A 24,467-nucleotide genomic window follows, 5' to 3' on the forward strand; every position below is an offset into this window, starting at 1 on the left:
ACGGGATCCTCGTGAGCGAAATCGTCTCCTGGCTCTACCCAAACAAGACAAACAAGCAAAAAGGACACAATCAACCACGTGCAAACTCAAACAACACAATGCAAAGATGATATGCTATGCGGGATGCGATGCGGGATGCAAAATGCAAGATATGATAGGAAATGCATGAACCTGGCCTCAACTAGGAAAACCAAGTGTGCCAATGGAAATATGAGATGAAATCGCTTTAAAACGATATAAAGAACGCCGAAATCGGAGTTACGGTTTGGAAATGGCAAGCGATTCAAAAATGGCACCGGTCTGCGATTTACAGCAAGTAGCCAACTAAATGCAATGAGATGAACATGCTACAGCACCCAAACATGACAAAAAAATACATGGCAGGGATGGATACAAGATGCTTAACAAAAGTCTAGCACTGAGCTACGGCCAATTCATCCATTAACAGGTTCAAACAAGCATGGCAAAAATGCATATGGCAAACATATCTCAGACTTTGAAATTAACACTTGTCTGGAATTTCAGATCAGGTAGCCCTCTTCGGAGCAACAAAACTACATGCTACAGGATCTGAACATGGCAAAGTAAAGCATGGCATGGAGCTACTCAAAGAGCTTAACAAAAGTCCTTTAGTGACCTTGAGCCAAAAGGGATCAGAAAATACAATTGCAAGCATGTGAACATAGCAAAAACATAATCAGTTTTCAGACTTAGTGAAAACTGGCACATGCTGAAATATAACTCAAGTAGGCATGTTTACGAGCTCGATGCACTCACTACGGTGCAAGTCATGGCAAGACAAGCATACATCCACCAAGAAGGCACAAAATTCAAGCTAGACATGGTAAGAAAAATAGCATAACATGCACAGATCAACTACCATATCACCGGCAAAATTGCAAACAAGTTGACAATCTGCCAAGATTCACAAAGTAGCAAAAGTAGAGCTCGATTGACTCAAGCTAGGGTGCTCCATAATTGCAAACAAAGGCATGGATGGATAGAGCACTATAATATTAACAAAACACCCTTACTGATCATCCTCAAAAGAGGCACGGATCACTAGGAAACAACATGAACATATGGCAATATGAGATAAACAGATCAAGGACTTTGTGAAATTACTAAGTCCCTGAAAACAGACTTAGCAAGTGCACCACTTTGCAAGCTTGCACAAGTCACCACACACATCACAAAAATACATGGGTTGCACCTCTGGAAATATGACAAAACCCTTAACAAAACATATGTAGAGCATCAGGGCATATCATGCACACATTAATCATGGCAAAAATGACAAAAGTGCTAAACGGAGTAGCAGATCTGACAATTAACTCAAGTAGCCCTCTTCAAACAGCATTTCGGGCATCAAGATGAACTCAAATGAAAATGATGCAATGGAATGAAATGATGTACTCTCTGAGGTGAACATTTTGATATGCTATATGCATGAATCGGAGCTACGGATGCAAAGTTACGGGGCCACGAACAGAGGCACTTGGATCTGCAAATTTCGGGAGTTAGAGAAAAAACGACCTAGGGTTTCTAGATCTGGATCGGGCGGAACACTGTAGCGGCGGCGCGGGCACTGTTCACCGGAGACGGCGGGGCGGCGGCCGGAGGGGGAGATGGCCGGGGCCGGCGATGGTGAAGGCGGTGGCGGCGGCTCGGGCCGGCCGCGGTGGTGGCGGCGGCGGCTCGGGCCGGTCGCGGTGGCCGGGCGGCGAAGGCGCGGCGGGGCGGCGTTGCTCGTCGCCGGCGTGGAGAGGCGGCGGCGTGCGGCGGCTCGGGCGGCGAGAGGCGGAGCGGGGCGGCGCGAGGCGGCACGAGGCGGCGCGGGAAGCAGGCCGCGGGGGCCGGCCGTGGGCTCCCGGGCCGCGCGGTGGGAGGCGGCGGTGGGTGCCACGTGGAAACGCGGGAGAGGACGGCGGCGGTGTCCGGCGCGCGGACGGACGTGTCCGGCACGCGGAGATGATTTTTAGGGTTTCGGAGGTAGGAGGAGATCCGAAAATCGGGGGGTGTTTAAATAGGCATAGAGGGAGCTAGGAGAGTCCAAATGAGGTGCGGTTTTCGGCCACGCGATCGTGATCGAACGCTCTAGATGATGGAGCAGAGTTTGGTTGGTTTTGGGCCAAATTGGAGGGGTGTTGGGCTGCAACACACACGAGGCCTTTTCGGTCCCTCGGTTAACCGTTGGAGTAGCAAACGAAGTCCAAATGATACGAAACTTGACAGGCGGTCTACCGGTAGTAAACCAAGGCCGTTTGGCAATTCTCGGTCCAATCCGGAAATGTTTAATCCCCACACACGAAAGAAAGCTAGAAATGACCACCGGAGGAGAACGAAGCGCCGGAATGCAAAACGGACAACGGGGAAAATGCTCGAATGCATGAGACGAACACGTATGCAAATGCAATGCACATGATGATATGATATGAGATGCATGACAATGACAACAACACACAGAGACAAAGACCCGAACCCGAGAATATAAATTAACTTAACGCCGGAAACGGCAAGAGTTGGAGTACAAATTGGGAAAGTTACATCCGGGGTGTTACATATTGGCTCCCACATATTCTACGAAGACCTTTATCGGTCAAACCGTTATGACAACATACGTTATTCCCTTTGTCATCGGTATGTTACTTGCCCGAGATTCGATCATTGGTATCTCTATACCTAGTTCAATCTCGTTATCGGCAAGTCTCTTTACTCATTCCGTAATGCATCATCCCGCAACTAACTCATTAGTCATGTTGCTTGCAAGGCTTATTATGATGTGCATTACGGAGAGGGCCCAGAGATACCTCTCCGATACTCGGAGTGATAAATCCTAATCTCGATCTATGCCAACCCAACAAACACCTTCGGAGATGCCTGTAGAGCATCTTTATAATCACCCAGTTACGTTGTGATGTTTGATAGCACACAAGGTATTCCTCCGGTATCCAAGAGTTGCATAATCTCATAGTCAAAGGAATATGTATAAGCCATGAAGAAAGCAATAGAAATAAAACTTAACGATCATTATACAAAGCTAACAGATGGGTCTTGTCCATGACACCATTCTCCTAATGATATGATCCCATTAATCAAATGACAAAACACGTCTATGGTTAGGAAACTTAACCATCTTTGATCAACGAGCTAGTCTAGTAGAGGCTTACTAGGGACACGGTGTTTTGTCTATGTATCCACACATGTATCAAGTTTCCGGTTAATACAATTCTAGCATGAATAATAAACATTTATCATGATATAAGGAAATATAAAATAACAACTTTATTATTGCCTCCAGGGCATATTTTCTTCAGTTGGTGATCACGTTTTCTGGATCTTAGGATGTCGTTAAGTGTAACAATGATCCGAAAACAACATTGAGATTATGACGTTAGAAAAATGATCATATTGAATCGACCCAATCTTGCTCGTTATAAATTGAGTTAATATCATCTGCATTCAATCGTAATAACATGGAGTGTGAACATGTGATATTGCTCCTTTGACCACGAGGGTGTCGTGATCACTTCTCACCGTACGATGGGCTTTGGGGTTGCTCAAACGTCACCTGTAATAAGGTGATCATAACGACAACTTACAAGTTCATCAGAAAGTTTGACAAGTGACCGGATAGCTCGAGAGTGTGATTTTCTCCTCCGACGATGGGGAGATATTCTTAGGGCCCTCTCAGCGTGACGACATCAATCATCGTCTGGTCAGACACACGTGACTTTGTCACGGGGATGCCGGAACATAATAATGAGACAGAAGAACAAAACCGGTAACGAGGATTTCAGTATCACTAGTGCAGCGACATGCTATACAAACAATTTTTAAGTCCTTTCCGTGATGGCATTTTAAACCGTCGCCTTGTTTGTGTGTGCCATAGGAGAGTCCTTCCCACACGACCGAGAAACCGTCGGCGATAGGTTCTCCGATCACACACGCGAGGCAAAAAGAGCTTGTGTGCGATCGGGCGAGCCATCACATACAATTATACAGACCCAATCATCCCCGTTCATATGTACATCCCACATAGTGAATCCCAGACAAACATTTTTGTTCGTATGTACATCACAACAGTGAATCCCAGAGAAACATTTCCGTTCGCACGTACATCACACACGATTTAACAGTGTCTAGGAAACAATTTTGCCAATTTATTATAGCATTAGATCCTTGTGTTTTGCCTTTGTCGGGAACATGGTAAAGCAGTAACTCATAAATATCTCCATAGGAATATGAAAAATATTTTGCATCCCAAATAGTATGTCTTTCCATGCTCAAAGGAGGAAAGAGTGTGTAGCATTATAGTTTGGCCTAATTTAATATTTTAAAACACCAGTGGCAAGCTTACAAGGCTATATATATATTCTGACATTGAACAACACTTATGCCAGGAAACCACTTTTGTACCACGTTCTTTCACATAAATGTCATACGTATATGGTATGTAATCTAACAAAGATCATACATCACCGCAGTACCGGGCAGATCCTAGAACACCTTGTGTGCCAACTTCTGTATGCCTGACAAAAGAACATTAATATGATTAATAAGTAATACATATTATATTAGAAGTATACCAAAGGTAGAAAAAAGAGTGTCCATGCATGTACCTAAAAAGAGGTTGTAAATGACCTCGTGGGCAACCTCTATCTGGATCCAAAGAAAAATACAAGTCAATAACCTCCAATATGCCTTCGTATTTGCGTGCATTAGTTTTGGGAAACAAGTTAAAGCCTATTTTTCTGGCTACCAAGCTAACAAGGTAAGCTTTTTTAATATTGTACATCATGTTGTTATAAAGGATAGGGCTCCTCGATAAACTGGGTTCTTAGGTATAAACAATTACAGTTTCCAATTATAACCAAGGAATGATGTATGGCTGTGCTTCTAGAGTTCTGATACTTAAAATATATTACTATCTGAGAACTGAGTGTCAGTTAGTTAGCTAGCGGTATCTACACTCGCTTAGCTCACCCAGATTCGAGGCCTGGCATCTTCTAAATAAAAATGGCACAGGTGTTGTGCCTATTGATGAGTTAAAAATATTACAAACTCGAAGGGCACTTTGGAGAGTTCTCATTAGATCAATTGACTAGATACAAAGGTTTTAATATACCCTCTTGGTCCAGTTGAAATGGCTATTAGCGTAATCTATTTGAGAAACATGGTATAGTAAAGAAAGGTTTTGAAAAATACTTACAAAATAAGAAGAATATGTATTGTATTAGACCATCTCTGGTGCGGGTGAAAAGCGATTTGAAGGGGCAATTGAATCGACTCCATACACTAGAGCAGTGGACCCTAGTGATAAATTTCTAGAATTGTACCAAGAAGTTGGCATACAGTGGTGGGCCCTTGTGGAAGAATCACGGAGAGAAGGCCGGAGAGAGAGAGAGAGAGAGAGACAAGAAAAGGGAACGAAAAGTTTGTTCTCACCTTTGTTTTTTTGGTCTCATGGTTCTTGATCTGCCGAGGCCGGTCTTGACTGTTGGTCCCTCGCTGGACATCCATGCGAGCTACACATTAAAGAAGAGTAGAAATGGTTAAGCAGAGTAGGAGAAAAGATGACCAAAGATAGTGCTGCACAATGTTTAAAAGCTGAAGCTTTGTAGTAATATTTAATCTTGCTATTTCCTACGTTGTGACCAATCAATATTTGTTCTACGAAGCCTATTAGAGTTATCATGTGTCAACTCTATCATTATAGTATAGGAGATCTCTTTTTTTGCGGGAAATGGTATAGGAGATCTCTAGTACTACCGTTTGGTAGAAAAGCGTATGCCTCATTAACTTAGGTGTGTGCTTCCCTTGCTTCTTTCTTTAAAAGAAACTATGGAAATGAAGATGAGGGCAAATTGTCTAGGTAACTATGTTTGCTACAGAAAGATGAATATCTTTTACACAATACTTCAAAAGAACAGATAAAAGCTATCAAAAGATAAATATAGAAATCATTACTAGTGTACCTTCACAGTGGTTGTAACCATCACCAATGTACTTCACACCTTGAAAAACTGGACATTCACAAATTGTTCCAGTGGAGGTGTCCTATATGTGCACAAAACAGCATACATGAAGCTAAACAGACCAAATATGTAGCACATGAAGTAACATAATCTTGAGAAAAATAGAACAGTAGAACATGTACCTTGCATGCAGTCACGTTAGCAGCCATATCTTGCCAGCAACCACCATTGTTGTCCAAGCATTGATTGGTTTGTATGTCTTCTTCTTGATCGGTAGACAATTTACAATGAGCTTACATCAATAGTTTATGAGAGGTGACATATAGGATTACGGGTGATATGGTGTAGACTAGAAATATATTATCTACTACCGCCATAACTAAATATATAAGCTTGTTGCGTTCTATACCTTTGTATAGATTAGTGTAATGTCTATAACATTATACCAGTCCATTTTAGGCTGCTATTGTACATGTTCAGAACCCTGGTTTGTACCACTATACATGGCATAATGCATAGGTGAGTTAGTGAGCTACAATTTGGGAACTTAACAGAAAAGTGACCTTTCGCCATGGGTCTGGAATACACAAGGGAGGGGTTTATGGCCTTGACAAACACACCGCAAGATGAGAGGGGGTGGGCAGTGGGAGGAACGACGGAAGCAAAGGCTAATATTTATCGCTAGGAACTCATTTCTACATGGACTCAAGACTCTTACAAACTTAAGATAAACTGCCTAACATAAGTACATAACCATCATCCAATCCAAGAACTCCCTAACTCAACTTGCAAGCAATCTAATCTTAAGGATAAGTATCAGCAAGGCTGATCTGGGGAGAGCAGTGAGGGTGGTATGTGGTTTCCAATAGTGGTGCCGCACACCTTAAGGTATGTGTATGATGACCATCTTAGCCCCATGGGCTCCTGGTCCATAACACTACTGCTTACATATTAGTACACCTTGAGAAAGAATCATGGGAACCAAAAAATCAAACCTTCATTTGAGCAAATAGATGGTTCACTATTTTCTCGAAAGCTGGCGCAGAGAGCTCTAAGAACTGCTCCTTTTTCAAGTTTCCCTAAGAAATAAAGATTCAATAAGATGTTAAGGCTCACCGGTCAGCACACCTCATGTAGCTATTCCGTTATTTATATTGGAGGGACGAACACTGACCTCTGTATTGTCTATTGTTGATTACAAGTGTTGGTAACATAGTAACATCACTGTGAGAACCCTTGCCAATCTGTGAAAAATAGAAGAAGATGTTGCATTCGGAACTTGCTCGGTAAACACAAAAGCTAAGATAGTGCTCAACTAGTAACCTGTGCATCTTGCTCATCTTTTAGCACAGGATGATCCTCGTCCATGTCAGGATCACCAACACACATCTCAACTGCTTTTTGACTAAGGCCTGCAAAACACATACACATTCACCAACATTAGTATAAGTTTATAACTGCACTGCAATTTGAAACATAGAGTGGCTGGTGCAACATTTGCATACCAAGTGATCTGATTACTCCGGAAGCACATTCATGAGTGTACATCTTTTTCTTCATTGGGCACATAATAGCAAAATGAGTCACATAGTCCCACCATAACCAAGGCTTCCCAGTCTTCTTTGAAACTTTGAACACACAAATTTGATATAAATTTTGAATCACCACATCTCTCCCATTGTACCCTTTGCTGGAACCTTGTTCCGGGTCTGGTGCACAATACCTCCCATGGTTGATACATTGGGACTTGCACTGCTTGCTTAAGACAAAGTTCTCTGGGCAATACCAAGTAATGTAATGAGGAGTGAACTGCGTGTAGCCCTTCTTCTCGAGTGTTTGCGCTACACCTTTGAATCTCTTCAGGAAATCAACCTGGTTATCGCATTTTGTACCACATTCATCCATACTATTTGTCCAAAATTCATACTCAGCACGCTCATTAGGGTACGGTCGGGACTCCCCCCAGTCCAAGTTAACATTAACCAAGTCGCCATTATCCATTGCTTTCTTGAGACTGTCCCCCAGGTTTTTGGTTATTAGTGCCGAAGGAATGGTGATATCCTGTAAAGCATCTGTTTTGCTTGCGCTTCTGCTTTCTGCTCCTTCTATTGCAAATAATGGCTCAAGTTTTGTATCAGCAACAAGAACTGCTGCTGCTCCGGCTTTCTGCCCATTCCTCACCTTGGTTGCGAAGAAACACTCTGTTCAAAGCAACCGTGTTGTATCATTCTCCATCCGGTCATAAGTAGATGTAGTGAAAAATGTAAAGGTCGAGTATGCATATATATATTTTAATGCATTGGTTCACAAAAATGAATATAAAATTGTAGATTAGTAATAGTATCAGTATAATTTATTGGAATGCTATAATGCATTGACTGGTTATAGTTAGGATTATCACCAACAACTAGTGAAATGGACAAATCACCACACCAGTCATGGAATTTTGACGAGAGGAAGGTAGATACATGTATGAAAAGACTAAACCGACAAGGAATATTCAAGTTGGCCAGATAGCTACTCCTTCCATTTACACACATTTCATGTTTTGGAAAATGACACGGTGTTTAAAGTATAGCTTTGACCATTACGTTCACTAAAAATATTCATAAATTAAAAATGCATCAAACACCATGTCACGTGCAAGTGAGAAAGCTATAGATTATATACCATATACACCGTGTTGGCACACAACTCCTGCATCGGTCCACCAATCACGTGCAAGTGACCAAACATATGAGAAAGAAAATATGGGTTCAAGACGGGCACGCCTGGTCATTGATCGGACGCGTCCACGGGGGGTCATATTTGCCAAGTCCGGCTGTAGATGCTCGACTGTAGATGCTCTAAGGTTAATAACGACATCGTCCACTATATCCAAAGAAGGGACTGCGTCAGGTGACTCTTTGTCACCTATCTTTTTAAGCATCGTTCTAGATGTGTTGAAACTGCTTGCTGCGAGATAAATGTTTCGGCTGGGCAGCCAGTGTTAGAGTTGTGTCGAATATTATTGTACAAGTTAGGTTACAGTTGGACTTGGAGTCGTACGGTGTGTAGACAGGATATGGAGTCATGTCCAAGTAGGACACTTGTATCTTAGGCCTCTCATATATAGCGAGGGTAGACACACGATGTAACCTCTGCCAACGTAATAGCACGGGCACGCGGGGGAGCCAGCGGCGTGTGCCGGCACCCGGGCGTCCGGGGTGCGGTATTGTAGCGGTGTCATGGGGAGGAGCGCCCGTAGTCATGCCCCGAGGATGTAGCTATGATGGTGAACCTTGTTAACAAATCTCGGTGTCGTGCCTCGTGTGATTGCTTTGTCCTCGGTAGATCGACGGAGCGCCTCGGATTTATTCTAACAAGTGGTATCATGAGCAAGGTTTGAAGAGGTTGCGATTCCGTTGATTCAGAGGAAGGAGGCCGAACCGTGAGTTGATTTCGTTCGTCATGAAACGGCGTTCGTGGGCATCAGCAGAATCGGTGGCGGCAGAATAGCAATCGAAGCAGCAGCGGTTCTCAGCGCCGTCGGCGGATCGAAGCCGCGCCACCCGCGGCCGGTACAGGTGGCTGCAGCGCATCGGTGGATGCAGCACACGCGTGGCGGCGGCAGTGCCGAATTGCAAGGCAGCAGATCCGATCGAGGGTATCGGATACGTGCAGTGGCGGCGGCTTCGGAACGTGTGTCGGCAGGAGACGTGTGGCGATCGGCGAGCAAGGCGCGTATTGCAGGGCATGCAGCCTGGCTAGAGGCCCAAAGTACAGACGCGGAATCAAGGCCCAAGTCGCGTGAGGCCTATGTGCGATTGTAACGGGAAAACTCAGGTGGACTTGTGGCTTGCAAGGGAGCTTGACGGCATGTCTAAAGTGCTAGAACGCACAGGGAAGCCAAGGCATGGTCAAGAGGCACGTGAGAAGCTGTGAGGGGAGATTTGTTTGAGAGAAAAAAGGCACGTACATGCAGGCTGGAGGCAGTCAATCAGCGAAAGTATTCATCAAGGGAACAACCCATCAAAAATACGCTTTGGAAGCAGTTACGAAGGGCATCAAGTGTTGTGTCTAGAAGCAGTGCAATACGTGGAGCATGGCTTGGATTAAAGGTTCTATATTTGCGATTTTGCTTGGTGCACTTCGACACATGCACGGGAAGTATTGCAGCTTGGTTACTTTTTCATGGGTCGACCGTATGGTAGACAAGGATGGAAATTTTTTGTTGGCACAACAGGGATGTTTGAAGTCATTGACAGAAGTAAAGCAAACTAAGATGGAAGTATCATGTGATGGATGCGTTTCAGGGAAGATGATTGGGGAGTCTGGAGTGTGACGTGACAAGGATCATGCATACACATGGCGTCAAGGCAATGCACGGAGATGTGCGGAGGCGGACACGGCGGAGGGTGGAGCATGGTTGCACTCGGATAATTTCGGCTGGGTCGGACTGGACAGTCTGGCGGATCGACGTGGATGTTGGTCAAAGCAGAAGACAGTGGTGATTTCGACGACGACGACATAGGAGCGTGATGCTGATGGTGACCGACTTCTGAGGCGTGGAAACACGTGGTGCGGGCCTGAGGGCTTGTGCGGCTTCGACAGACTATGGCGCAGGGTTGATTCAAGGCAGTGTACACATGAGAGAGCTTGAAGTCGACGGAGCGTGGGGTAGCAAAGGCACAGCTACATGGAGTCATGTTGAAGGTGGAGCTGGAGTTGATGGATGACTACACTCTAAGCTGATGGAGGGGCTACGGCGTAAATGCATGGAGAGTTGAAGCCTATTTCAGCGGGATAGAGAGAGACACGTGGATCGGACTGGGGCCCAATGGTCTGATGGAGACGTGATACTCGGCATCGGTCAGTGATGATCGGTGGTTCTCTGTAGTGGGGGTTGAGTCAGTGTGGGCTAGCTACCCGGGAGACTCGACCAGGACAGCAGAGGCTCGACGTGGTGATAGCGGCGAGGCGTGCGGTAAGCACGGGACATAGCGACAGACCAAGGCACTAATGGTGAGACGTGTGGTCAGACAAAGTGTGCAGGGGTGCTGAAGCAGTGTTGACGAGTAGCAGATTCAAGTTGGTGACTGGGTCTATCGGTGCCGGTTGATGGACAGGAGTTGACCATGGAGAATCTGAGAAAGTGGCGGAAAGTCTGAAATTGTCAAAAGCTAGGAGAGTACATGGCCGTATATTCTGTGGTGTTCAGTGCACATGGCAAAGTGCTGATGACAAGTACAGAAGGAGGCGGAGTGCTATAGCTATGGGACATGTCAAAGACTATCCGAGAAAAGGGTGAGACAACTGTGATTTGACTCAGGGTGATACAAGGCGACGGTGAAAGTCCTTCAAGTTTCAGATAGACGGTCAAGAAAGAGCGGTGGCATTGAGTTCAGGTAACTCTTATATGTGGCGTCCAATATGCGAGTTGTTCATTTTCACGCAAACAGTGATCGGTGTGTGATGGTGTTGAACGGATTCTACGGAAGTTGGGAGCACAAAGTAGAGTAATGAGGAACTTAATTTTGCTCGAGGGTTGACTGTGAAGAAGACGAGAAGGGACTACAGTTGCAGGTGGAGTCACATGGAGTCTGGGAGTAGCAGCAGTGCTCATGACGTATCTCAAGTCCAATGTACATGGAGGTTCGACGCACGGACGAATTCAAGGTGGTGAAGAATATTCGCCAAGGTGGAGTTTGTTAGAGTTGTGTCGAATATTATTGTACAAGTTAGGTTACAGTTGGACTTGGAGTCGTACGGTGTGTAGACAGGATATGGAGTCGTGTCCAAGTAGGACACTTGTATCTTAGGCCTCTCATATATAGCGAGGGTAGACACACGATGTAACCTATGCCAACGTAATAGCATGGGCACGCGGGGGAGCCGGCGGCGTGTGCCGGCACCCGGGCGGCCGGGGTGCGGTATTGTAGCGGTGTCATGGGGAGGAGCGCCCGTAGTCATGCCCCGAGGATGTAGCCATGATGATGAACCTCTTTAACAAATCTCGGTGTCGTGCCTCGTGTGATTACTTGGTCCTCGGTAGATCGACGGAGCGCCTCCGATTTATTCTAACAGCCAGCAGTGCCTCGTGTTGGTCACGCGAGTGTCACACAGTCTATCATTCCCATTTACGCCACATCATACAAAAAAGGCTTTGAGCCACACGCGACTTCCTCAACCTTATCCGCATGTGAGTCTCCCCCGGTCACTAGTTCACTCATTATTTTTTCCTCTCATAGAGAGCATCGCCTCCATCCTCCCTCTCCCTCTCGCTCTCTGTCGCAAGCTCTCTTCTTCCATCTGCCGAAGCCGCGAAGTTTGATTAGGGGGTAGACTAGTCTGGTTAGGGGGAAGAACAATTTGGTTAGAACTGTTTGAACAACGATCTTCTCTAATGTGCAATCCATGTATTAGGGTGATCTTTGGTAAAGGGGTTGGTTCTACACATTGTGGTTCTGATCCTTCTACCAGTTGTCCCCTTCTACATGACATCATGCAATGAAAATCATCACCCTAGGCATGCACATTGTGATCCTACACATTGTAGTTCGGCAGTGTGTTGAGCCTAGTGTTCTTTTTAGCGCTCTACATGCAAATTGGCCATTGGCAATGATGCTTTGGGCAGTTACTCCAAGGGCAAGGCTGTAGTACAATGTCGTGTCTCGAAGAGGCATTGCGGGAGGCCGACGAATGTTGGCCATTTCCATGAGAACATAGGTCCATCCCACTTTTGAAGGTGCTTTTAGAACCTAGGTTGGATCTACATTTGATCTGTGATGCCTTCTATGAGTACATGACCACCATCCCTCGGGATATCGTTCTCAGGACGAACACCACCTGTAGCTTGAGGGTGAAGCTTTGGGCTAACAATGGGAGGCCTGCTATTGATCAAGGGTGGGCTGGCTTCACCATATCTCACAAGCTGAAGATCGTGTACATGCTCACCTTCAAGGTCCTGAATGAGGATAGTTTCAAGGTGATCTTGTTTGACCTTTCCAGCGCTGAGGTGTTGATCAAGTGCGGCTAGCACGACCCAACACTTGCAACGATTGAAGAGTTGCAATGTCTTTTGGTTAGTCTGTCGGTCCTGAACTATGTTTGGTTGTCTTTGTGCTACTGTTATGTCTATTCGTGTGTGGTTGTGTGTGTTACTATTATGTCAGTTTGTTAATCTGTGGTTTGATCTACGTGTGTTAAAATCATTTACTCTTTGTTCCTTACTGTTGATGTGCATGACTATGTGTGTTGGTAACCTCATCACTAGAAAAAGAGGTTACCGCATTGCATGTCTTGCACGTAACCAAATAGTAGCTGGTTGCATTGCAATCAAAGTCATGTGTCTGTTTTCGGCCATGCAGCTTGGAGCTTTGTGGGTAATCAAATGCAATGCAGAACATGGTTACTACTTGTATTTGCTCAGCCAGTCTGAATCAAGTCACAGAAAAAGGAACGAGGCCTAGAATCCATGGAGGAAATCAAACACATCATTACTTCTATTTTTTGAAAGGAGGTAAAAGTTTTGCCTCGTTCATTAATTAAGAGGAGAAACAAAGTTAAGGTTTGTGCTACAACACCTGAAGCAAAAATTCTATTCTCACTACATGATTGATCCCAATTTTTGCACCAATAGCTACCCAAGTTAGTGCCTTAGACTTTATACTTGCGAGGAAAACCGCCAGAGGGGCGCTTTGAGTTGGAAGATACGAGCATTCCTTTCGTTCCAGAGGGTCCAGGAGCCGAGCAGGGAAAGAGTGGTCATAGCCTTTCGATTTGGGACGGTTGAGTTGGCAAGACCAATCCACCAATCTTTGATGGAGCGCGCCAAGTGCCATTACTTCTATTGGAATGTCTTGTTCTCATCAACACACCTCTTACTAGTGTACTGATTATTATCTTATACTTCTTACATGTCCAGTTTCTTCTTAAACTTTTTGTTGCATCAGTTTTAGGTGAGGTCCCGTTGAATATTGATCTCCATTTCCGAAAAAAAGAATATTGAGCTCCATCGGGCTCTTACTAGAAACTAGTAAATGCGTATGTGCAATGCACATTGATGTCAGGCATAAAATTAATTACATATTGATATCATACATAATTGCACGTTAATATTAGTTAGGGCATCAATCATGCGTTAATTACGAGGATAGTCTATATTTGGTATGTTATTAATTGCACGCTAACATGTTGAGCATTCACAATTGGAGCAATATAAGTCATTGGATTGACATTGGTTGATGGCTGAGATTTATTGGATCTGTGTCTTTAGTCTTTTTATATTGATATAAGTATATTTATAGATAAGTGTGTGATATGCCTAAACCTGGTTAATACGTTGATGTTGATCAACCTAATACATGAACCAGCCTCACGTATACACAGCCGCCTCCTCTCCAAAGAAATCAGGGGTTTTCTTTTTGACGTTGGTCCGCCTCGTCTCCGTTGACCTTAGGGACATGGGCGCGTGGTGGATCCTAGCCCTTACCGATGGAAGGGCTCCATCTTTAAATGTTCCTTCGAGTTTTGTTAGAATTTGTGTCATACTCAGGAACACGAGTGCACGGATTTGCTTTGATCTGGTCATCGTTCTTCCACGTTCATGCTATGCTACTCTTCATCGGCGACGGTTGCAGCTCTGGTGCACTGGTCCTATGGGGTCTTACCATGACGATTTCTCGACTATCTACTATAAGAAGTTTTGCCCGAGAACAACGAGGGAGGGGCGATGACAGCGGCGCGCCTTCGGCTCGCTTCAGTGCTTATAGTCGTCGCTAGATGGTGGATCAAAATGTATGTTTTTATTATTTCTGATATTTGTTGTGCTGTCATGATTAAAAATGAATAGATCATAAGTCTAAAAAAAGAAAGCCCTAACACAAAACCCTAACACATGAACCAGATGTCTTCCGCGGGAGTACTTCTGCCCCCTTTTCCGTCAAAACAGTATATGCAGATTATCAATGATGGACATACTTTTCATAAGAAATTTATTTGAGGACTCAGAGCCCCATTAAAGATCAAACAAATGATCTGGTATTTTTTTAACCTAATTTTTCAAAATGGAGGCAAAGGATTTTGTCTCATCTATTAATTAAGCAGAAGAGAGTTGCCCAGTTAATTAGTGAAAAACTGGGTGAAAACCATCACATACCGCTAAGCGGCACAGACAAAATACCCACACACACCACTCGAAGAGGACCTCATCGAGACAATACAACGACGCCATTGTCATCACTTCTCCCCTAAAGGCGTCATCACCATCCCAATCTCTGAGAAACCACTCCAAGTTCATCAAAGACGATCGTCAAACCAACCCTCACTAGAAAGGCCATGTGGCACATAAAGATCCGTGCCAGATCTCAGCCACCGTGACAAGACAACGTTGCTCCGACGCTGACGAAGAGCTACGACGAAGAACCAGACAAGGCTGGCGTCGTGGAAAATCACCAAACAGACAACTTGCTACTCGTCATCGTACGCCACAGGGCCCTGCCACCGCAGTTTCGACTTCACAGCAACAAGCCCGTCGAGGCCATCCCACAAACACGTGCCGGAGAAGAGCCGACTACCGCAACCCATGTAGTGTCTCCTACATCGCTCCCCGCGACACCGTTTCCACAAAATCCTTAACGCCAACACCAACTCCATCCACAAGTCTCACTTGCCGGTGCCCAGCTCGAAAGATGAAGCCCCCAAGATAGGAAACGACACCAAAGTGACGCCAATGTCTGATCACAAAGGATCAAGAGTTTCCCCCAGAGTTAGGGCGACGACCAAATCCGTGCGGGAGGGGTGCGGCAGTGATGTCTCCAAGAAGGTCAACGACGCCCACATCCGTCACCATCACTGGTCACGACACATAGTCAAGACAGGGTCTTCATCCAAGCTCCACAAACACCCTTCGTCACACATCAACTGGCATCAGTGCGGGCAAGACCACCAACCACCACCACCCAATCTTCCTGCTGACAAAGAAGCGCCTAGATCCGTTGCAACCAGCCGCACCTCGCAGAGGCCACCGACGGCCAAACTCCAGCACGAGGCGCTAGAATCATCAATGGTCGACCGGACGTACGACAAGGAGTAGTGGAGCATTGCCCGACACAAGAACTGTCATGGTTTCGGCCAGCAGCCATACATCAGGCGCGCCGACATGCTCCACGCACACCACCTCGCGCCTGTTGGAGACCAGATCCATTGCACACGCCACATGAAGCAGCCCTTCCGCGTCATCCTGGTCACCGAGCCGCATCGCCCGAGCTGCAATGTCGTCGGAGGTGTAGCATCCTGACGAGCCACCGCGTGACCATCAGGCCCCTAAGGCTCAAACGGACTTGAAGAGCACCCCGTGCCTCCTGCGCAGCCTCATCCAAGCCACCGAAGCATCGCCACGCTGCGAAGCGAGCCACACTAGGTAGACCCGCGCTGGCTGGTGTCAGGACCTACTATATTTCGGAGTATGAACTAGGGTTCTGAGGAAGGAAAAGGGGAAAAGTTCGCCCAGATATGAGGGCATTTGTATTAGTTGTAGTTTTGCTTAGCCAGCACGGCAATTCAAGAGAAGATTCGATAATGAGGACGGCCACAACCCGGCTGCCTTTATAGGTGTAAAGTGCTCACGGCAACAACATGAAAAGTAACAGTAACGGCCTGAAACGGAACACTTACGATCTAACGGCTAGCGACGAGCATATTTAAGTGAGGCGCGATCCCAGCCGTTCTTCTTCTGAACCCAACTGATACGGTTAACTGAAGAAATACCGCACGCGCTTCGGTCCTGACATTGCTCCCGCCTTAAGGCTCGACGTGTCCTCACGGCGTAGCCGCTGCTTCTCGCCACGCGCGTGTAGTGTTACTGAAGAACTCCGGGAATGTATACTTGATAAAATATGCGTCTTCCCAAGTCGCCTCTGTTGATGGTAAGTTGATCCATCTGATAAGCCACTGTACTACCGGCATGTTCTGTCGAGGAACTTGTCAAACCTCTATAACTTCCGCTGGTCCCACTTTGACTGTGCCATCTTGGTTGACTAGTGGCAGATTAGGATCAGGTATTGCTTTGTCCCCAATGTGCTTCTTCAACTGGCTCACATGGAACACTGGGTGGATTTGCACCTCGCTCGGTAACTGCAACTTGTAGGCTGCATTGCCCACTTTCTGAATGACCCTAAAAGGGCCATAATATCTATTTTGCAGCTTCAACGCACCCCTGAATCCAAATGCTGGTAATCTGTAGGGAGCCATTTTTAAGTAAAATGGGTCTCCCACCTGAAAACTTCTTTCAATTCTTCTAGTATCTGCATATTTCTTCATCCTGTTTTGGGCCAACACCAGATTATCTTTGAGTTGCTTTAAGATCTGTTGCTTGGCATTTAAGAAGTCATGTGCTTCTTCATCCTCAGGCCCAGGAATGGCCAATTCTGATATGAGGGGAGGGGGAAATCCATATAGGGCCTGAAATGGAGACATTTTGATTGCAGTGTGATAAGTAGAGTTATACCAAAATTCTGCCAAGGAAAGCCAGGATAACCACTTAGTGGGAGCAGATGTAGTCATGCATCTGAGGTAGGTTTCCAAGCACTGGTTAACACGCTCAGTCTGGCCATCAGTTTGAGGGTGATAGGCAGTACTGTATCTGAGGTCCACTTTCAGTGCAGAGAAGATGTCTTTCTAGAGTTGGCTAGTGAAGATTCTATCTCTGTCAGATATAATGAGCTTTGGAGGGCCATGCAATCTAATTATATTGTCCACAAATGATTGAGCAACACTGATTACTGAATAAGGATGAGACAGTGGTATGAAGTGGGAGTATTTTGTAAACCTATCCACTACTACCATGATCACATCCTTTCCTTGTGATTTGGGCAATCCTTCAATAAAATCCATGGAGATATGCTGCCATGCCATGTCTGCAATAGGTAAGGGTTCTAGCAGTCCAGGTTGCAAACAATTCTCATGCTTGGCTCTTTCACATACAGGGCAAGCAGCAATGAAAGCTTCTACAGCTGCCTTTAAACCAGGCCAGTAGAAGATGCTTTTTACTCTGTGGTAAGTTGCTCTTCTCCCTGAGTGGCCACCCACAGGAGAACTGTGCAAAGCTGCAAGCAACTTGGACTGTAAGTCAGGGGAATTGCCCACATAAATTTTTCCCTTGTACCTTATAATTCCAGCTACTAGAGAGTAATCTGGCAACCTGTTATCCCCTTGAAGGAGTAGTTTTTCCAGGAGCTGCAAGCTAGAAGGATCTTGCTGATAACTTGCCACTAAATCTGTTGCCCATGTAGGAGTAGCTGCAGAAATAGCCATGCATTGAGGAAGAACTCTTGATAGTGCATCAGCCACTTTGTTATGAATACCCTTTTTGTACTGGATTGTGAAGTTGAACTCCAACAACTTCATCATGAGTTTGTGTTGAACTCCTTCAGTGATTTTCTGATCAGTGATAAACTTGAGAGATTGCTGGTCAGTCTTAATGATCAACTCTTTTCCTAACAAGTAGTGCCTCCATCTTTTCAATGCTTCAAGTATTGTTAGGGCCTCTTTCTCATATGTAGACATAGCAGCATTCCTAGGGCATAGAGATGAACTGTAGTAAGATATTGGTCTGCCCTGCTGCATTAGAACAACTCCAATTCCCTTACCTGAAGCATCAGTTTCCAAGATAAATGGTTGAGAAAAATTTGGTAGGGACAACACAGGAGCAGAAGTCAAGGCTTGTTTCAATTGTTGAAAAGCTTGTGTATGTTCAGACAACCAATGAAAATTTCCCTTTTTGAGCAAATCATGTAAAGGCCTGCATATTACACCATATCCTTTAATAAATCTTCTGTAATATCCAGCTAGCCCCAGAAAACTTCTAAGTTTTGTGATATTCTCAGGAACAGGCCACTCAGCTATGGCAGAAATCTTTTGTGGGTCTGTGGCCACTCCTTTTGCAGAAATCACATGCCCTAGATATTCCACTTGTGGAACTGCAAACACACACTTGGACATTTTGGCATACAGTTGATGTTCTCTTAAAAGTTCTAGCACCAACTTTATGTGATCCAAGTGTTCTGTGAAGATTTTGCTAAAGATTAATATATCATCAAAGAATACCAACACAAATTTCCTCAAATAAGGTGCAAAGATGGTGTTCATTAATTCCTGGAAAGTGCCAGGAGCATTAGACAGTCCAAAGGGCATTACCAGAAATTCAAAATGTCCCAGGAATGTTCTGAAAGCAGTTTTGTGTATATCCTCAGGAGCCATTCTGATTTGGTGATTGCCAGACCTCAAATCCAGTTTGGTGAAATAGTTTGCCCCATGCAATTCATCCAAAAGGTCCTCTATAACAGGTATAGGAAATTTGTTTTTAATTGTAAGAGAATTTAATTTTCTGAAGTCTGTGCACAGCCTCATTGATCCATCCTTCTTTTTTACTAATAACACCGGAGCTGCAAAAGGACTTTGACTGTGTCTTATGAGATGTGCAGCCAACAACTTTTTGATCTGATCCTCCATTTCCTTTTTCTGGTTTTGAGGCACCCTATAAGGTCTGACCTGTGGTGGAGTAGCACCATCCACCAAGGGAATTTTGTGGTCCAAGGCCCTATGGGGAGGCAATGATTTAGGTTCCTCAAATAGGTCAGCATACTCCAGCAGTAATTTCTGTATTTGTGGAGGAGTTTTAAAATCCTCTGGTGTATCCATGAGTAAGTTGTGTATTTGACACAAGAAAACTTCAGGTCCTTTATCCAACAGTTTGTTTACTTTCTTAACAGGCACTTCCTTCACACTGGCTGGAGTAGTAAACACTGCTGTAGATACAGTCTGCTTTCCTCCATGAGTGAAACTGAATTATTGTGCAGGAATATCAAAAGAAACAGGGCTCACAGCAGTAAACCAATCATATCCCAGTATTGCATCATGACTTGGTAAAGCCAGAGTTCTAAAATTGTGTGAGAGTGTCATTTTAGAGATCTGAAACTGACAGTTAGGGACAACTGCAGTAGATGTCAATATGCCTCCTCCAGCTACTGCAATTCTTCTAGGTTTGATAGGTAGCAAGTTGCAATTTGCCTTAACAGCAAAATCCTGATTTATGAAGGATGTGGTGCTACCTAAATCCAACAGTGCAACTGCTCTTTTCCCATTGATATGAATGACCAATGTAGGTGTTGGCACTGCCAGTTGCTATCCCATTGCAAAAGTAGATATGAACATAGCTTGATCCCCTTCAGTTGCTTGCTCTGTCTGTTCTTCTAACAGTTGCTCCTCCACATCATAAGTGACTGGCTCTTCTTGTTCCTGCTACATTGCTTGAACATTAGGTACTAATTTACATTTATGCCCATGTACCCATTTGTCACCACATCTCTAGCATTCCCCCACTTTCCTAATTTTCTGAGCAGTACTAACAGGAATTTCAGTGTGTCTGACAGGAAGTTGCTGTTGTGCAACAGGAGCAACATTCACTTTGGGAGGGTAAGTTGCATTGTTTTTCTGATAATAGTTGTTGTAAGGAACAGTTGTCCTTTTTGCATTCACAGCCACTGGTGGGTGACAAGGTTCTACATCCTTAGCTAACCAATATGCATCTGTAAGAGTTTGTGGTCTCAAGGGTCTGATCTGGAATTTTATTCCTTCTCTCAAACCATTGACATAACATCTTACAAACCAAGATTCTCCTAATTCTGGATTTTCCTCTTGGACATCAGCTATGAGATCTTCAAATATTTTAGTATATTCAGACACAGTGCTGTTGGATTGCTTAACTGAGTTGAATTTTTCAGTTAAGTCATAGGAACCTTGTGTAGAAAATCTCTTAGTGACCTCAGAGCAGAATTCTTTCCATGACACTTTTTTCTTTAATAAGCCTGATCTTCTGAGCCACACATCTGCTTCACCAACAATGTATAATTGGGCCAAGGAAACTTTATACTCTTCTGGAGCACCAGACATTTGAAAGTACTTGTTGCATTGCCTAATCCACCCTACTGGATCTTCTCCCTCAAAGTTAGGAAAATCCATTTTGGGTCCTTTAGTTATAGACTTCATGAACTGACACTGCATGTCCTGTTCATATGTTTTTGCATATCCTTGCCACAGCTGCTGATTTCTGTTTTGTTGGTTGTACTGTTGGAAAACAGGAGTATACGGATGATGTCTAGCAGTGGTTGGGGTACCCAGGGGGCTTGCCTGCTCTGTTCTGCTCTGTTGTGCATATCCAGGAGGAACTGCTGGTTTGGTAATTCTGATTGGAGGTAGGTTGTGGAGTTGCAACTCTTCCAATTGCCTTGTTTTCTCTTTCTCTTCTTCCAGTTGCTTCCTTAGTTACTCTGTTCTGATTGCTTGCTGTTGCAGCTGTTCTTGCGACACTGTTGGTGATTTAGGTCTCTGTTGAGAGCTGGAGGGTATATCAGTAGTATTTCCCTATGTTGGGGCTTTTACCAATGCTTGTAACACAGAGTTGATTGTAGAGAGTTGTTTGCCTAGATCCAGAACTACTTGTTCCACATTACCCACTTGTGTCGCAATTTCTCCTTGCTTGGAACTGATAGAGTGCACGTCATCATGCAGCTTTGCCATATCAGCCTGCATCTGAGCCTGGTCCTTTTGCATAATTCCAACATCATCTCTTACGGACAACAGTTCTTGCAGATATGTCTCGTCGATCGTCTTGGCCTGACCCATCACCTTGATCTGAAGAAGAGGGAAGGGATTTACCACGGGTGAGACCGCAACCTTGCTCAACTCCAGATCCTGCCGCCGCCTCGATCCTTGCCATCAAGGTACACGGATCAGTGCTCAGACGCGGAATTTTACCAATTGAGCAGTGTGCTCAATCAACCGCTCCGGCTCGACTGATCTGTACCCGAGAAATTCACCGCCGCCAACGCCGTCGATCACCGCCACCGCGCCTCCATCGACACCAGAGAAGAGGGTGGGAATTGGGTGGGAATACTTGGAGGGGAAGATTTTCCGCCGGCCAGGAGACGCCTCTGCCAAGGAATCACTCGCTACTGATACCAATTTGTCAGGACCCACTATATTTCAGAGTATGAACTAGGGTTCTGAGGAAGGAAAAGGGGAAAAGTTCGCCCAGATCTGAGGGCATTTGTATTAGCTGTAGTTTTGCTTAGCCAGCACGGCAATTCAAGAGAAGATTCGATAATGAGGACGGCCACAACCCGGCTCCCTTTATAGGTGTAAAGTGCTCACGGCAACAACATGAAAAGTAACAGTAACGGCCTAAAACGGAACCGTTATGATCTAACGGCTAGCGACGAGCATATTTAAGTGAGGCGTGATCCCAGCCGTTCTTCTTCTGAACCCAACTGATACAGTTAACTGAAGAAATACCGCACGCGCTTCGGTCCTGACAGCTGGGCCACCACGTGCCGCCACCGTGCCTCTCCACGACCCCTTGCGCCGCCGCCATGCCGCAATATAGCCCCCTTGCGATGCGGCCGTCCTGGGCTGTAGATCCACCGCGCGAAGAACTCCATGTAGCCAGATCTGCGATGTTAGAGCTTCCACGCGTGCCCGCGGCGCATCTCCAAGCGCCGCCCCTTGCGTGACCTTGTCGTTCCCCGAGTGCCCGCTGGGGTGGCCGTCCCGCGCCACCCCACCCCGTGTTGGAGAAGGAGAAGGCCCCGCCGCCGCCACATCGCACGGGCTTTGCTCGGCGACGCCTGCCGACGGCGGTGAGAGGAGGCGGAGCAAAAGAGTGCGACTTGTGCGGCGTCTAGGTTTCACTCCTGGCTGCTCGACGGAGCGACCAAGGAGCTCGCACCTTTTTGAACCTAAGGGCATCTACAATGCCGAGTGCTAGTGTAGGCGCCAGGATTGAATTCCTAGTCGATGGGGTAGTTGGGTGATCCAATCTGGCGCCACGTATAGCATCGACACCAGAAAAGGAATCGAGCGCTAGCGCTATTTTCTAGTACGATGGAAGGCTGTGTGAAGCTGCCGGACCGGTCTCGTTAGCGCCCCCGTAATTAGCGTCTAGCGTTGTGACCAAAAGCGTTTAGATGGGCTTTTAATTTTATGAGATTTGTTTTATCATCTAGGCGTCTTGTATTGAAAATACGCTAATGATGCGGTACTTGAACAGAGGGGTTGTCTTAACCGGAGATAACTTGAAAAGATGGCAAGGTTATATAAAGATGTTACTTTTGTGATAGTAATGGAAAAAGTTGAGCATTTATTTTTAGATTGCCCGTTTGCCACCCTCTATGTCGCGTATAACTTACCACCACCTACAAGTATTACTTATACGTCCGAAAAATGTTGATGGAAATTCATCCTAAATTGAAGGTTCGGCCAAAGGTCTGCATTTTCATAACATTTTTAGCAGGACAAGAATTTCAATTTTTTTCATAGGTTATCTTTGTGGCTGCCGGCTAGATCTGTGGTCCTATCTACAGTCTGCGGAGGCGCGAACTTTCATGAATTACATGTACAACCATTGAAAGATGGTAGCAGGAGATATATTCAACTGATTTCAATAATGCTCAATAATAAAGATTAGTGTAACGCAAGAGGACGTGTAGCAACTTCGTACAAGTACAAATAGATTGCAGTTTTCTGCACCCCATATAGCATATAGCAATTCCAGATGGCGGTCTCCTAATAGATAGATGGCTAGTGCTCTAGTTCTATTATTATGCCGGTTGTGGCATTGAGTTGTTTTCTTTCTTTATTTTGCTTCTTCTGCGAGCTATTTTGGATTTAAGACTCGTAATTACGAACCTTTTAATAATATGGCTGCATGCATCTTTTAGATGCAGAGGCCGAGGGATAACCTCCTTTTTCAAAAAAAGAAAATATAGCAATTCCAGATTATGTACAGTTCCAGACTATTTACCATCGCTTGTGTCTTATCTACGGGGAGTGTGAGCCAGCAGGCGATGAAAAACAGCAGTACTATGAGATTAAGATCTTTTTTCCGCGGTTGAAGATGATAAATTTATACAGTATGAAATAATAAGAAAGAATGGACAAATTTACTTTGCCTTACCTCCTCTGTCGACGAGCAAGAAAACAGGAAGTGCGCCAGCTCGGCGAGAACGGAGAGAGATGCCATATTCATCGAAGTCGCCGCAAGCCTGCCCGTTGTGTCTTGGGTACACCACCACGCCAGTCATGGAGCCACCGTGATGCGGGAAACCGAAGTCGGCAATGGCAAAGTCGTATGTGGCCTCGAGCTCCGGCGGTGACATCACCTTCAGGCGGCTGTTCCTCCGGGACACTTCGGACTGCCCATGGCAGCAGCCCAAGATCGCAGCCCAGATGATCAGTAACCTCAGCATGTCGGCTGTGTCGATCGGATTGCAGAACTACTGGTACTAGCTACCTTCTCTTGTAAGTAACTAGATTCGGGGGATGGTCGGAGAAGAGGACAAGAGACACGGCGGGGAAAACAGAGGAAGAGAGCGGCCGGCCGGCGGTGAAATGTCGGGGATGACAGCGACGGACGTCTTGGGAATTTCCGGGCGTTTCTTCTGGGGTGCGTTC

General features: G+C 45.4%; 1 protein-coding gene and 1 pseudogene across 1 annotated transcript; both read right to left on the reverse strand.

The window, feature by feature from the left end:
• Positions 1–4,500: 4,500 nt before the first annotated feature.
• LOC125506768 (vacuolar-sorting receptor 1-like) lies at positions 4,501–24,467 on the reverse strand. Its single transcript, XM_087523350.1, has 10 exons — positions 23,971–24,467; positions 7,484–8,179; positions 7,302–7,390; positions 7,153–7,222; positions 6,974–7,057; positions 6,161–6,243; positions 5,979–6,060; positions 5,449–5,528; positions 4,623–4,662; positions 4,501–4,532 (listed from the first exon to the last, which is right to left on the reverse strand). The coding sequence occupies exons 1-10, from the start codon at positions 24,260–24,262 to the stop codon at positions 4,501–4,503; spliced, it is 1,548 nt and encodes a 515-aa protein (XP_087379476.1). The 5' UTR covers positions 24,263–24,467.
• LOC147968006 (uncharacterized) lies at positions 20,259–21,641 on the reverse strand (annotated as a pseudogene).

The sequence above is a fragment of the Triticum urartu genome, chromosome 5A (genome assembly GCF_056163025.1).
Source record: "Triticum urartu cultivar PI428250 chromosome 5A, HENAU_Tu73, whole genome shotgun sequence".
Classification (NCBI taxonomy): Eukaryota; Viridiplantae; Streptophyta; class Magnoliopsida; order Poales; family Poaceae; genus Triticum; species Triticum urartu.

Bases quoted from the DNA above. Each gene is read 5' to 3' on its own strand.
- LOC125506768 (XM_087523350.1), bottom strand. From the start codon at position 24,262: ATGCTGAGGTTACTGATCATCTGGGCTGCGATCTTGGGCTGCTGCCAT. The intron at 6,061-6,160 runs GTACATGTTCTA...GTGCACATATAG, and splicing joins CTAACGTGACTGCATGCAAG to GACACCTCCACTGGAACAAT. The intron at 4,663-5,448 runs GTGAGAACAAAC...CTTTGGATCCAG, and splicing joins ATGAGACCAAAAAAACAAAG to ATAGAGGTTGCCCACGAGGT.